General features: G+C 47.6%; 1 protein-coding gene across 1 annotated transcript; it reads right to left on the bottom strand.

Annotated features, from left to right (window-relative positions):
* Positions 1-2655: 2655 nt before the first annotated feature.
* LOC309597548 (urotensin-2 receptor-like) lies at positions 2656-3789 on the bottom strand (the record flags this gene model as incomplete). Its single annotated transcript, XM_082327070.1, has 1 exon — positions 2656-3789. The coding sequence occupies one exon, from the start codon at positions 3787-3789 to the stop codon at positions 2656-2658; it is 1134 nt and encodes a 377-aa protein (XP_082183196.1).
* Between the last annotated feature and the right edge of the window lie 12055 nt (positions 3790-15844).

The raw sequence follows: 15844 nt of genomic DNA on the forward strand, positions 1-15844 counted from the left end.
ATTTGAAAGGCTTGAATGAAACATCTCATCATTCAGAGATGACCCAATATTGACTGAAACATCACCAGCAATCGTTCCCTGACTTGCGGGTTTCTTCTTTTCTCTTGGCTCTGTTGTGCTGATTTGAGAAACACACTTGCAAGCCCCTGCTGAGAGCACAGTGCCGGCTTCAAATGAGGAACGAGACTGTGCAGCTCAGGGCTGAGGCTGTGTGCCCTCCTGGGGAGGCAGGGAACCCCCACGCCCTGTGTTGAGCCCAGCTCACCTCCCAGGGCATGGCAGGACCTCTGGTATGGCCATGCTTCCACAGGATGTTGCTCATGCTGCTTTCAGGGTGCTTGTTGCACCTACAGAGCCATGGCAGGCCTTTTGCAAATATTTTCTGTGAGAAGTTGGTTGTGGTGAAGAAGTTAATCAGACCAGTACTGCTGGGGACAAAGGGGTTTGACTGATTAACTCTGGAGACAAATCTGCTCCCATGTCTTTCGGTAACTCTTCTGCACTGTCCTCATTGGTGTGCAAAGCCTGGATGAATTGAGATTTGCAAACCACCCTCTCATTTTGACTATCTGATTTTAGAAAAGATGGACTAAAGGCTCAACCCACAGTAGCTTTCCTTCACAATGATGGAAACTGCTCATGCTTACCTTGTCTTGAGTTTGTCTGGCTATTTCTGAGCAAGGAGAAGTTAAAATTGCAATTTCCAAAAAAAGGAGGCCAAATTTTACATTCTGACCCATGATAAACATCTGACTATGTAAGTGCAAAATGGGTTCATGAACATAGCAAACCTCTCCACCTCCTATCCGTGGCCTCTCTCTTCCTTACAGTGGGGTGAATAATGCTTTACTCTCTCTAATGGGCTTTGACTAGCATGTCTCTAGCCTGAGAAGGGTCTGAAAAATAACAAGTACTGTCAGTGTAGGATATAGCCAAATATAATGGTATTTCTGCCCCTCTGAAACCAGGAAGGGGCTAATCCTGAAGTAGGACTTGCTGGTCAATGTACTGCACTGCAAGCAGGGTGCAGGTAAGGCACTCTGACCTGCAGGACCACTGCGGATGGTGTGCATGGAGGCAGTTGGGAACACAAAGTGAGGCTCTTCCAGTTTCTGCAATAGTTCAACATTAAAACTGCATGCACAAGAGTCCTCTTTCATGACATATGCAATCTTCCCCATACATAACAAACTTCAAACCCATGCATGAAAGAGGCAATTTCTTTTCCAAGCGTATCACCCAGGGAGGCTGGAAGCAGAGCTTTCACTGTCCCCATGAGCAATGACCATTTGAATTCCTTGAAGGGGAATAGATGGTTAAAACCTAAATGTAGGAGTTCACTGCCAAATGGCGTATCATGCTGCAGTTCTGAATTTACTCCTAAGCATTAATTTGCTTCTAATTGTGTAACTTGGTTAGAGTTGTGTTGGCGTTGCATTGTTGTATCCTTGCTAATGAGGTAACGGGGCTAATGCAAGCAGAGGACTCCTGTACAGATACTGGCAGTATCCCAGAGAAGGTACTTCTAGACTCATTGGAGAAGCGCCAGACATCATGGAGGATCTATTTATACTAATGATGCTTTATCATCAGTGAAAGCCAGGACAGGCAAAGTGTTCTTTGTGTAGGCAGGACTATATTCACTTTTTATAGCAGTAAAGCAAAATCATCTCCTGTGAAAGGAACAAGTGGTCTCACTAATAGAGAGCTAGCGCTTTTATAATTGAGAATATTAGGGACTTCAGACAGCATAGCTTTGCTCACTGGAAATCACATCTCCTCCCCCTTGGCCCGCCCCGTCCTTTCCTCCTGGACTTGGTGATGTAGGTCTGGTCCCTCAGGCTGGATGTTGCAGTTTGTCAATAGATGCCCTGAGAATAACATCAGAGGTTCCCAATGCCTCCTTGGAGGAGGGCAAAGGGCAGATACACTTGTCCAGGACAGATGATGCTCCCCCACATGGGTGCTCATGTGTTTGGGGTCAGTGCATTAGGGGATGCTGACTATTCCCTGACTGTGGCACTGTCACAGGAAGCCTATCTTGCGCACGTGAACTGTGGTGTAACTCCACTACAGACACCTGTGTGAATGGAGAATCAAGCCCAGTGCATGCACGTGAGTGTAGAATAAATGTGAATAGGACCAAAACCAGGACAAATACCCCTGGATATGCCTCATCCACGTTGTCCAGTCCTACCCTAAATTCAGACTGGATTGCATGTCACAAACATCAGCCGCTTTGTCTTTATTTCATTGTTTTCAGTCCTCATACAACTACAAATTTAGCATTGCTGCTAAAGAAAAGAAAGAGCAAACTACAGCCATTCATGGGATAACATAATTTTAAACTCTGTGAGACAGCTGATACTATTAAAAACCATGGCCCTATTTTAGGCTTTCATTATTAATGGTTACTTGAGGAGACATACGCTACGAAGCATAAAGAGCGAAAGGCTATTTACGTAGATGTTCAGCTGAATGTTGCTAGCATCAAATCAGTGCCACTGAAGAAAATGAGAACAGACATACAGCACAGCCTCTGGACTAAATGTGTGCACATTATGGATCTGCTAAGGCTTTGCCTTTGCAATATACACTTTAAATCAAAGCAACATTGACGTCAATATTTATTGTTCTTGGAGATACATTTTACCTTCAGTCACTGCTGTTTCCCAAAGGAGCGTGAGCAAGAACGTATGTCTCTGTGCAGTGCTGACTGCTCATGGACAGGGATCTCCCTGAAATCCTCTGAAACCGATTCCTTCTTTGGAAGTACCCACTGCTGCTGCTAAGGGACCGCTGTCTGTTCTTTAGGTACTCCCTGTAGTTTTTGGTGAGTAGGGTGTAGAGGAAAGGGTTGATACAGCTGTTGCTATAGGTCAGACAGGTTGTCAGATAATTAATGTTCTTCATCACCTTGGGAGATAAAGGGAAGGATTCATAATACTGGAAGAGAAGCTGCCATATCCAGAAAGGCAAGAAGCAAGCCCAGAACACCAGCACTATCGTGAAGATTAAATAGAGCACCTTTTGATTTGGCAGCCGCTTGGTCTGCTTGAAAGATGCTGTTTGTGACACCCAGTAAATCTTAGCTAATCGGATGTAAAGGTAGCCAATGATTACCCCTGGACCCACAATGCTGGTACCGAAAAGGATGGTGAGATAGACTTTGTAGGACAGCTTGCTCCAAGTGGGCAGGCAGATGCTTTTGTTGTCCCTTTGCACCAGCTGGATCATGATGAGCATTGGGAGAGTGAGCAGCAGTGACACCAGCCAGATGACAACAGCAATGGCCTTTCGGTAACTCTTGGACCTCTTCACTGTGTCCAGGGGCTTCAGCACAGCAAAGTAGCGCTCCGTGCTCATGACTGTGAGGGTGAAGATGCTGGCATGCATAGTGAGGAAGTCCAGACTGAACAGGATGCGACAGCCAATGTCCCCAAAGTACCATTTCTGAATGAAGTAGGTTCCAACGATGAAGGGGATGGTGAGAAGGTAGAGCAGGTCTGCCAGTGCAAGGCTGATGATGTAAATATACATGGAGGCAGATGATCGCAAGTAATGGCACATCACCAGCAAGGTGTAGACGTTGCCTGTCACCCCAATCACGCACATGAGGGAGAGGATTGTCCCGATGGTGCAGATGGCAATCATGTCCTCCATGGAACTGGCGACTGGCACACCGTCCCCGGTGGCATTGATGGAGCTGTTGGGTCTGCCCTCGCTTGTGTCTGTCACCATGTAGGGGGTTGCAGAAAAGTGGCTCTCCAGCTCGTCAGTTAGGGACATCTTCCTGGCCTTTTAATGACAGAGGCTTTGTTCATGCCACTGGGGTCTGAAGATGTGTTCTTTCTGCTCCGAGAAATGTGACTGCTGGGAGATGGTGAACCATTTCTTAGCGGGGTCTCATCCAAGGAAGATCTGCATTCTCCGCTAGAGGAAAGACATCAGAAGCCAACATATTAGAAATCTGCCAGCACAACACAAATTATCATTTAGAAGTTACCTGTCCCTGAGTACGTATCTACACTGTCTGCATGTACCAAAGGTCTTCTGCACTGAGGCCACTCACGTGTAAGGTTTGTGCCATCATTACAAGAGCACAGTTTTGAGGAATGACATTTCTTAGTGTGTCCATGGAAAAGAGACAAAAGAGATTGTGTGGATCATTGGAACAGCATCCTGCAATCCTTGAAATTAGTTTGGGGTTGGGGAAAAGAAGCGTCCTTCCTAAATTCATAACAGCAACTTACAGACTTACCAGCATGATTGCTTAAACCTCTTTGCTATGCTTTTAACTCTGAAGGAGTAAAAGACCCCCAAAAAGGGAAAACAAACTTTGGATTTACTACTTGCAGACAAGTAGTTGTCTATTTTGTGTAAATGATACACTCAAATTCCTGTCCAGCATTTCTGCAGTGTTTTCTCAGTGCAATTTTCCCTTGAATGAGAAGCTCCTGCTATGTCCTGATCTGCAGTTTCAAATTGTAGTTGAGTGACGGAGAAAAAAAATGCGTTTTCTATCTATAGAGCAAGCTGTAGGTTGCACTGTGGGTTTTATATGTCTGTAAACACAGGGTTTTTTTCATGCTCTCTGTCAAGTGTGATCCCACAGATTTTCATGTGTCCATGCACAGATATATTTCAGACAGACCTGTCTGTGAATCTGTCTAAACAGCCTTATGCAGTGAGGTGTGAGATTGCTCTGCAGCACGTTAGGCAGGTAGTCACTCTTCATATGTGGGAGCTTTTGGTTAGCTCAGGCCCAACACTATACAAATCATGACTGTGTTGCTTTGAATTTATACGGGCTCTGGATGTAGGCAAAGGGAGATCATACCTACCTGCGTGAAACACTGAAGATGTAGCTAAAATGCCCAAATTTTAAGTTACACTAGAAGCCTGTGCCAACCTAAAGGTCACTGCACTCAGAAGTGTGTTTGCACTATGTATTTTACGGAGCTCAGATTGTCTGTTTGTTTGGAAAACACTATGAGAGGGGGTGCTGGACCGTATTGTCCTTGCAGAGCTCAGCAGGCAAAGACTTCGCTCTGCCTCATTCCACGGGGCAGGCTGGGTTTGTTTTATCCTGGGAATTTGCTAAGTTTTGCAGCTTTTCCCAACGAGTTTGATGTCCCTTTGCCTCTACACCAGCTCTGACTCCTTTGCCTCTTCCCTCCCACTTGCTCCTTGGCAGCAGGATTACACCACCAGGCCCTCCTCCGCTGCCCTTGTGTCAAAGACCCTGACAGTGACCTCTGTAGCACTTGAGGATGGACAGTGTTCATCCTCTTCATGGCTTACTCTCATCTTCTTTTCTTCCCATTACCACCTGCTGTGGGTGATGGATGCTACGGAGATGTCATGCAAAAACTCTGCATAAAAGAGAGCAATCCAGGACAGAGGGAGATTTCTCCTCGCTTAACAATTGGGATAGGGGTGCAAAAAAAGAAGGAGAAAAACCACAATACACAGAGCCCGTCTCCCACCCGAGTTCCTTGGGTACAGACATCTGAGGGGAGCGATGAAGCGTGGTCCTGCAGTGGTCAGTGCTCCTTTGGGACATTTTTCCTCTGGGCAGGTCTCCAGCAGCTTCACCAGCATCTTGGCTTTCTTGGACCTTGCAAACCCAAATCTGCCTCCTCCCTCCCGTGCCGTGCTGTGCGGTCTCCTCCTGCTTGGCTTTGGGCATGTGTAGCCAGTCTGTCCATGCACTGACTTGCTCCCTCATCGTCCACTTTATTGATGTTCATGTACGAGCTGTGCTGGCAGCAAAAGCGTCACGTATGAAGGAGATGCGGATGCTCAGGGAGCTCTGCCTGCTCCTCTGCCACACGATCGCCGGCACACTTGGTTGGAAACAAATGGCTCTGCATGGGATGTTCCAGCCAAGCCCAGAGCTGGTCACGCACACAGCTGTCAAGCTCAGTTGGATTTGTGATAGCTCATTTTCGGCAGTATGTTTCCATGGCCCAGGTGCTGTCTTCTTGCAGCTGCCTCACTTTGTGCTCTGGACACTTGTAGCAGATCTGTGCTGTGCCTGTGCGTGTCTGTGCAGTTCCCTGGTGTGACAGCTCCTGCTGGAGAGAGCTCAGCACACCGCATCTCCCCGCTCTCCTCCTCTTCCACTGAACCTGCATTTTGCTTCATTTATAAAATTACTACAGCACTAACTCAATTCAGACACTTCACATGTCTCCAGACAGAGTCCACAGCTAGGCAAGTCCCCACTCCTAGAGGAGTAAAATTAAGCAAACTGGGAAAACCTTGCATCATTTTAAAGTTATTGTCATTGCTGCACTCATACATAAATGCATACACCCACACACATGCACACGCACACACAATAGAGAGCTTGTTATTCCAAGCAGCTATTCAAGCATCTTACAGTCTAAGCAATTTTCTCAGCCAATCCTGCCTTTCCCTCTATATTATCATCACACAGGAGTACCATGCACATTCTGGTAGCTACAAACATAAATTAATTCCTCCTGCTCAAACCTTGCTTTTAAATCCAGCAGATGAACTTTCCTACAAGAAATAAAATAAAAATGAATCTAGTAGTATTAAAGCTGGAACTTAACAAAAGAAAAAAAAAAAAAGGGAAAAAAGAAAAAAAAAAAAAAGGGAAAAAAGAAAAAAAGAGAATCCTTCTTCATGAGCAGACAGCAAGAGATCCCCGTGCTCTGTTGCATCTAGAAGGGCAGCGGCAGGAAGGGAGCATGCTACCTAGCCAAGTACGTTTGAAATCCGTGCGCTCTTCGTACTCTCATTCTCCTCCCTTCACTCAAGCCTGCTATTTCTGTTACTCAGTGACGTTAGGCATAGCGTGGCTTTGACTGCAGCCAGCAAAGAGCCTTTTTAAAGAAGCAGCATTTTGATAGCCGTGCCTTGTTTAGCTGCCTCCCCCCACCTGGCTGTGAACCAGCTGGGGATGCAGGATGTCAAGGGTGTTGTCATCCCAGGACGGGTGATACGAAAAGTCATCCTGCCCCTCCTTACATCGCACCAAAGAGTGCAAATGCCTAATGTTGCCTGAGCAAAACCATTGTGTCAGAGGAGAGCAGTCAGGCCAGGGAGGGTTAAATTCCTGTGGGAGGGTTGGCTGCCCAGGGAAGTGGCAGAGCTGCTCGATTCGGAGATCAATTCCGAAGTGAAGCCAAAGTTTATTTGGGTTGGACAACGTATTAATAGACGAATCTGTGCTGTGGTATCACACACCACAGCATCTGAGATATTTCAGACTGGTGGTAACAAAATGTTATCCAGGTTGTTTGGGGTTCAGCTGGTTGCCTTTCCCTGGCGATACTCAAGGAGGGTAAAGACAGAGTGACATCAACCAGGCGCCTAGAAAAAACAGTGTGGGGAATGGGCTGGTGCTGAGAAATGCTGAAGCTAAACTCAGAATTATTTTGATAGCAGCTGAATATTGTGTTGGTTGCTTGCACACAGTCAGATTGCTCTTCCTTCCAGTTCCCTGCTTTAGCTCTGTGGACCGCAGGGGCTTGCTTCTGATTTATGCCAGCGAGAAGAAAGGGGTACCCATCTCTCCCGGGGTGTCTCCTGCTGGACATAGGTGTGTGGGAGATGCCTGCCAGGCCCATTGCTTGCTTCACAGGTTTGCATTTGGGCAACCACTGCAATTAGGTCATGCTTTCCAGCATGGGGTTCCTGGGATGTGGCAGCACATGGCACACCAGCCGGCCCCAGCTCATCCATCCTGTATCGCTGTTACTAACCAAGACCTGTTTCCTCCTCTAACTCCTTCCCTGGATACTTGTATTGTTTCTTCTTTGTTCTCAGCCTTTTACACTCTGCTATCTGGGTGCTTTCAGATGCATCTTGTGTCTAAGGTCTTGTCTTCCTGCAGTGTGAACCCAGTTTTGCTCGAACCACATGGGGTGGCTGTGGTAGCACCTGGAAAGATTGGTGAGCACCGGTTGTGGCTGTCCCCGTAACAGGGCAGTGGGTGTGCAAAGCAAGGCCCCTCTGAGATGCGTGCTTTTGAGTGTGGTGAGGACTCGGGTTAGGAGCAAATCCTCATGTGGAGGCTTAATTTTGCAATGAAAATAGATTTTATGTTAGCAGCTTTAACAAGGGATGGCTGAGTTCTAAAATCCCAACCCAAGCACCCTCAAATCTATGTGTTTTGCTCTAATGATTTGCTCTAAATCTACATTTTGTGGCTGGCCCTTAGACATCTTTGGAAAAGTGGCGAGATGGAGCTGCCCATTGACTGCGAGATCCCAGTGAGCAGCAGTGGTCCCTTGGTGAGCACTGATGGCGAAGCTGACGGCAAAGTGATTTATTTGTGGGCGGCCCACTGGGAGCAGGAAGGTCATTCATGTGGCAGTCTGCTCTTCACATACAGAGCAGGGAAAACCCGCTCGTGTCCTTGAATCCCCTTGCTACTGTCTGCATGCAACTCAAAGGGCAAATTGGCACAAGCCCTGTGTGAATGCAGCAATGCTGACAGGGGAGGTGGGTGCCTCTGCTGGACATGGCTCAGCCATGCTGTTTCAATCTCCAGTGTTTGGTAGGCGGGTGCAGGTCTCTCTCCAGGCACCTAGGCTGGAACTGTCACATTCCTGTCACTCCTCTGTCACTGAGGTGCCAGTTGGGTTGTTATTGACCCATGCCAGGGAAAGGAAGGGGGAATGGGATGGGGGAAGGCTTCTGGCCAACCCATCAGTTTCCTGGACCTGTTGATCCCAGTCTGGTACTTCCTTTTTTGGTGTTTAAACCTTTCGAAAAACGTTATACCAGTGTGTTTGTTTATCAGGAAATCTCAGTGCCCACGGGGCTTCCATTAGGGGAAGCTGGACTCCCATATGGTTGGTGTCCTGGTGGAGTCGTTAGAGGAGGTGTCTGGAGAGGCGTTCGAGAGCAGCATGGACAGTGTCAGGTTCATAGCCCTGGCTCAGATGGTTGTTTGTGGTTGTGGTTTTGCTGCTTCTGTTCCCCTTATTGTCCTCATTAGTAAAACAGAGATCATTGAGCTCACTCATTTCCCGGTGCCCTGAGTTTCTGGGTTTGTCACATTTGTCAGATGCTATTAGAGCTATAGACAGGAGTTCCAGCCCACATGATTTCTAACAGGACTAGGAACTGCACAGTCAGTAACGGATGAAGGTAGGAGCCCTCTGAGATACGAAACAGGTCTGTTTAATCATTCAAACGACATCCACTGCTACAGGGCTCAAGTTCTGCATAGGGGCCTTCTGAAGTTACTGCAAAGGTAATAACTGTTATTATTCTATTAAATACAGGGCAAAAAAAAGACTGCTTCCCCCCTTTGATACAAAGATTTATGCCAGTGCTATGTGAATTTGATTGTGTTTGTTTACTGATTCAAACCTCAACTGAACCAGTCAAATCTCTTGTGTCTGTTGAGCTGGGCTGTGCACCCCGATGGCTGTGCACCCTGCTGACTGTCTGCTGTCTCTCCCTGTCTGTGCAGGGCCCCTTTGGCATGTTCCACTTTTGCTGGGACAGTTTTGAGACCAGGTTTGCCAGCAGCCATGGGCTCCCTTCTGCTTCAAGCTGGAAGCATAAGCTTGTGTATGTGTTACATTTTAAAAATTCAATGAAGCACTACTCCCTCCTTGTAGGGAACAGCACATACAAGTGCAGCCAAAATTGATAAAAGAAAAGAATCTCATGAATGTATCTGCATTCTTAGTCTGGGTCAGGTCTAGAAACACATGCAAACTCAGGATAAGATGTGATTCCCATTTGCCTGACTTGGTTTACTCATCTCCGTGCATGACCCCCTTTAATACTGAGGAGTAGTCATGAGATAGCATATGTCTTGTCTCTACTGCAAATGTTATCATGGTCACACAGAAATTCAAATTAGCTTATGAGAAGCTGCCCTGACTTTGGGATCAGTCCAAAGGAGACCAAGCATTTGCAGCATCGTGCTGAGCCCAGGTCCTCCCAGAGCCACGCTGACACCCAGGAGCACATGCAAACGGCAGCAGCTCCTGAGAAAGAGCATTGGTGAGGTGGCTGTGACTCACCATGCAGGACATGACAGTCCCCTGGTCACCTCTTGTTCCTAGGAAAGTTGCATTTAAATCCCTCTGTTCCAGCACTCATGGTCTTGGACACATGCAAATGTGATATCTCAATTCCCAGCTGGATCCCAACTGCTTTTTCCACTCTTCCTGCCATCTGTCCCTGCCAGTGAAAGAGCCACCCAAACTCAGCCAACGCATTTGGAGACTTCACTGAGCTTTTTTGGTGTTTTTGTCCCCTTTCTTCCTGTTTTTTTGCAATATGAAACTTCAGTTGTCCTTTCTGAATCAGTATGGCTTTGCTCTTGGCTGCTTTGTGTGAAAGTGAGACTCCAGGGGCCGAAATCACCAGCTTGTTTTTCCTCATCCAGGATCCCTTACACAGATACCGGGTTTATAGCTGCTTTGCTTACGGAAGGCATTCATCCCTCACTGACCTCTCTACCAACCCAGGAGGATCTGTGTGTTGCTATCAGCTTTTCCTGTGCACAGGGGTAAATTGCACAGACAGTTCAAGGAGTGGTGTTGAAAGGGGACTGAGGTGCCGTCCTGGATTGTTACCTACCATGTCTGTCGTGCTTCTAGCCCAAATAGTGTCACTGTCCAGGGCAGGGGAAGCAACCCCGATGTTCCCCGCTGGTGCCCTGGAGTTTGGTTGGGAAAAGGCAGAGGGCTCAAACTCCGATTCCCTGGGGTTTGCAGGTAACACCTGCACTAGCTCCAGCCCTGGAGCACGGTGGAGGCTGGTCCTGAAGGGATGGAAGGAGCAGAAGGGGCCAGAGCTTCTCCCAGCTTTCCTTTTGGGACTGCTCTTATGAACTGTTGCTTCTCGCTTCCCTGAATTTCACCTTGTTACTACAGGGATCCCTTCAAGATCACACAGATCACCTCTGTTCGTACACAACAGTTAAAATTTTTGGACTCCTATGAGGTCCAAAGCTTTGCTATATGGTATCGGGAGACCAATAACTACTGCTCTCCCAAACTGAGGCCTGGGTCCCTGCATTCCCAGGAGGGTGCTTGTGATGGGGACTCATTTCGTGCCCACCAGGGATGAGGTGAATTGGAGCGAGCAGGGTCATTTTGTGCAGTGATAGTGGGGCAGGGCTGCAGAATGCAGCAAGGTTGAGCTGTCTCAAAGCTCCCCAAGGCCCCACACAGCTGGGAGGATGGGGGTCTGTGGCTCTGCTATCCTCGTGCAGGGTATGCAGTCAGCTCAGGGAGCTTTTCCCCTGGTTGCTCTCCTCTGCCCTGATTGTACCATCCCACTAAGGAGGCTCTGGGCTGCTCGTAGGTCAGATATACTTTACAGACAAACCATATTAGAAGAAGATGTTATTCCATCTCTGCAGCCGATCTCACTCCAGCCCTGAGCTCTGGATGACAGACAGGATGATATTCATTTTACTGTGTGACATGCATGAGTGGGATCATTTGGCCTCCATTTTGGCAGCCCTTGACATTCGCAGACTGGTCTGAGTCTCTGCAAGGCATCCTAGTGCCTGCCTTGGGGCTGGGAGTGCTCCCACAGCTGTGCCAGGGACCCAAGGTACTGGATGTTCAGTTTGAACATCTGGTGTTTGACATGTGAATGGGGACGATTTCTCTACACTGAAGGATTCATCTGTTTGGGGCTAGCAGAGGCGCTGCTGGTCCCTCTGAGAGGATGGAGCTGGGGCTCCTCCACGGCTTCTCAGGATCAGGGGAGCTTCTGAGGGAGAGCACATCGCTGCCTCCTGCATGGATCCTCCTGCTTGATCCCTCTTCCTATGCACTGGGGTACAAGTTGTTCTCCAGGAGGAGGTCCGATGCCTATGATACATAACCTGCAGAGCACCCAAATCCTGCCTTCTGTCCCAGTCCCCTGGTAGGATGGCACTACGCTGCTGGCTGAGCATCCCGTGCACCCACCAGGCAGGCAGAATTTGTCCCTTGTCTAACCTGTAAGGCACATTGCAGAGCTGTTAAACGGAGATGACAGTGATTCTGTGTCACAGCCAAATCCCACCATGCTCTGCAGACGTGGAAGGGGAGCTTCAGCTGCCAGGTATGACCCAGACCACCTTGATGGTGGGTGATAAGGTGGAGTTACAGCCTCCTTAATCCCCTCTCTTCCTGTCCTCCAGAAAATCCCCATATTTATATCAATAAATAACTTTGCAATTCTAAAAATAGTCGCTATGTCTGTGCCTTCATTCATCCATCCATCCTGCTGTGTGGTTGCCCTAGTGGGATGTGACGAGTTGGCCATCTCATATAGATTCATTCTCCCTCCTGCTCCAGGGTCGCTGGTGTTAAATGACCGAGTACTTTCTTGAGCGTTTGCGATGGGCTAGGCTGAGGCTGGATTCATCACAGACTGTCCGTGCTCATTCCAGATTTGTCTTTCTTTGCAAACAGCTTAGCTCTCCCTCAGGTTATCGTTGGGGAAACCCTGGCTGAGTGAGTCTATTACTGGAGCTGTGTTTGTACAGCAGCTATGACCATGCAGCTCCCGCTGCTGGCAAGCAGAAGCTGGTGATCTTTCTATACCTGGAACCAGATGACCTTGCATGTCCATCAGACTAATGAAGTGGTTTGGCTTAGTTGTTATTTCCCATATGCAGGTACTGGATATTCATTGGAAAATGAGCATGCTGGTGTATCTCCTGTGGTGTGTATGCATTTCATTGCTGTCTATTGTGCCAACACACTCACCTTGCATGTGCAGGCTAGTTAGTCTGGTAAGAGGCTGGCCTGAACCCTGTTTAGTCCCTGATTTTGGTAAATTAAAGGAGATCCTTACTGCACAGCAGCTGGATGTCTGGATGAGGCTGGAAGATGGGACAGCAGTTCACTGCAGCGGGTAAAGCTGAGTTGTGCTCGTGTACACTCAGGAACGGCTCCCTCAGGCACAGCCCTCTGTGTTACTTCAGTCTGAAATAAAATGTGGAAAACAACATTAACACACTACTAGGGATGCTTTTTCTAATGCAGAAGTCAAGGTGCACAGTGTTACCCCATCAACTGGGGCTTGATCGAATAGCACATCTGTGCGTAAAAGTTTCTGCCAAGAGCTATGCTTGGTTGTTTGCGTGCAAAACAAGTTTCTAACGTACTCATTTATGAGCAGTATCTCATACCAAAGGGCCTTGGTATAAATGCAAACAAGAACTTAAATACATTGATTTACAATGTATTTAGGCTTTGCAAGTCTGCTTTGCCAAATCCATTTGCCTCTCAGTATATTTACATGTGCAATAGAGAGTAACAATAATTAGACATAACCCATGTACTGTGATTTTCATAGAGTACCAGCGATGTGTCACTGGTGCATGGGTTTTCAGAGGCTTTCCCCCTAGTTGATTACATTTACATGCAAACTTTATAAATCATTTGTTCTGCCTTTTTTTTTTTTCCTGCCCCAGCTCTTGGGTCTTCTGCCACCATTAGAAATTCTCATGTAACTGCTTGTGTCGCGGATCTGAGATGTCTGGAAAAGACAAAGCATCCAGGACCTGCCGAGGAGAAGTTTTCCTCACCTTTTTTCTACTGCTGCATCAAGACTTGTCCTTTGGGGTACAGAAAACTGTGGAGGACAGAGATAAGGATGCTGGAAACCTTTGCTAATGAGCATATATTTTATAAAAGTATAGAAAATCATGATTAGCTGTGAGTGGTTTTATATCTCACATCAGTGATTAATATGTCTGCTTATGGATTTGTCTGAGGTGAGCATGTCCCTGGCCAGGTGCTGTTGTCTGCAGTGGGACAGTGGGTCCTGTCTGTGATGGCCCGTGCTGAGTCATAAGCTTGTCTTAGCCTCATTTGGTTTTTGGGGAGGTTGTAGCAGTGCTAAAGCTATTTCAGCAGTGCTTATAGCTGAGTGCTGCTAATTCAAATAAGCCGGTGACTTTGCTGGCAGCCTTTTGTACTATATAGTGCAGCCAATGTGTCATTTGCACAGCTGCTTCATTAAAACTTTTAAATCAAGCCAACCTGCTGGATCCTCCATGACTTTGTGAGGAAAGTTCCCCCCTGCCAATATGCACAGCCCGATTTACATTTTTATTAGCAAGGTCTGAGATGTGCTATTTGAGCTTCTTTATCCTTTGACATCCCCACCTCCTTTTCAATTCCTGGAAGAGCTGCAGTGAGTTTGATTACTCAGGGGAAGGCAGGCAGGCTGTGGTAGGCAGAAGAGGTCATCACTTCCCTCCAAATGCAGAGAAGAGCTTCCCTTTTACAAATGCCTTTTGGGAAAATCTCTTCAGCACAGAAGATCTGGCCTGGGTAATATTTCACATTTTCTCCTGGAAATCCTCCAAATTATCATCAGAAAAGCTGTGGGGAGTGCAGCCAAACTGAGAGAAGCACCTTCCATGGGCCAAAACCTGATGCTAGACTAGAGACAAAGTTTCATTGCCATTATTTGCTATTATGTATATCCTGTGCAGCACCTCTATGTTCTAGTCTGCATGGCTGTGCTGACCACACCGCTGCTTTGCAGTTTGGTTCAATGTCCTCAGTCATCCTCTCCTCCTTTCCAACTGCCCTGTTCCCTCCTGGAGGCTATTCTGTATTTCTTAGCCCGGTTCCTCATAGCTGGGAATTAGAGGATTTAGGAAAGATTTTGGGGCAGAAGACCTGTAGGGAAAAAAGTCACGCTCCCACTATTTCCAGCTGAAGCTCCTGTTGCTGATCCCAGCTGTTTTCTCAGCGTAGAGGACAGCACACATTCTCAGCTCTTGCTGCCTCTGCCTGGCAGCAAAGGTTTCTGCTGGAGCTTTCAAAAAATTCTCACAAGATACACAAGATGAAGCGTGAAAGGTTGTCTGGCAGCATGGAAAGAGCAGCAACTGTCATTGCATAGAGTTTATGCCGCTGTGGACTCTGTGGTGGCATTTGCCATTCTGCACACATGGGGGTAGAGCTGGAAGGACCTGGGGATGGTGACAGCCACAGACAGCTGGTGCTGGTAGGGGTCACCTCTCTGAAGCAGCAGATGCTGGTACAAATTCTCCTTTAAAAAGCTGCTTTTCTATAATAAATTATACTCCCATATAATACATTTTCTTGCTTACTCTGATGAGCAACTTCTCTTTTCACTGGTGATAGCTCAGTGCTGACTTCTAGTGCCTGTCTTCACACTGTTGTGAATACAGTAAAGGACACAGTAAAGTCCTGTTTTTCCCCCTTGTAACAGTGTCACCAGGCTCTGAGCCAGAGTCCTCATGGCGCTGTTTCAGCTCCACCTGCGGCTGCCACCCTTTTTCTGCTATGCACTGTCTTCCCTTGAGTCTTTTCAGGGGCTCTCTTGACCAGAAGCATCCAGCCCCTCCCAGCAGTGCAGTGGCAGAGCAGAAGTTTGGGGGTCACCAAGACAAGGCAGAGGCTCTGCTCCCCTCCAGAAGCTGTCCCCAGCTGTGGCACAGGCTGTACAGCACAGATGCTCTAGGATACGGGCAGCCTCAGCTGAAATAGCTGCCTGACACATGGGGTTTGGCCTGACGTTTCAGTCTGCAGCATGCGGCGCCATCACAGTGGATGAAGATGTGCCTTGCCATTTGGTGATGGTGGCAGTGGTGGCACTGGGTACCAATCTGTGGTTAGAGAGGGCTGCAGGACAGGATGGGTCACCCACCAGCTGGGTGAGTGGAGTGAGATAATGGCTCACTTCTAATCAAAATCCCACAGTGGAACATCTGTCCTCATGCGTCATGAGTTTTGTGCATTTACCTTCCATGCCCCATGCACTGCTGTGAGTTCACTGCCGAGGTGGGTGGGAACAACTGCATGCAGGGTGCTTGAAAGAGAAAGACTTTGAGCTAAAAGCACTGCCAAAA

Source organism: Platalea leucorodia, assembly GCF_965183815.1.
Source record: "Platalea leucorodia genome assembly, chromosome: 14".
Classification (NCBI taxonomy): Eukaryota; Metazoa; Chordata; class Aves; order Pelecaniformes; family Threskiornithidae; genus Platalea; species Platalea leucorodia.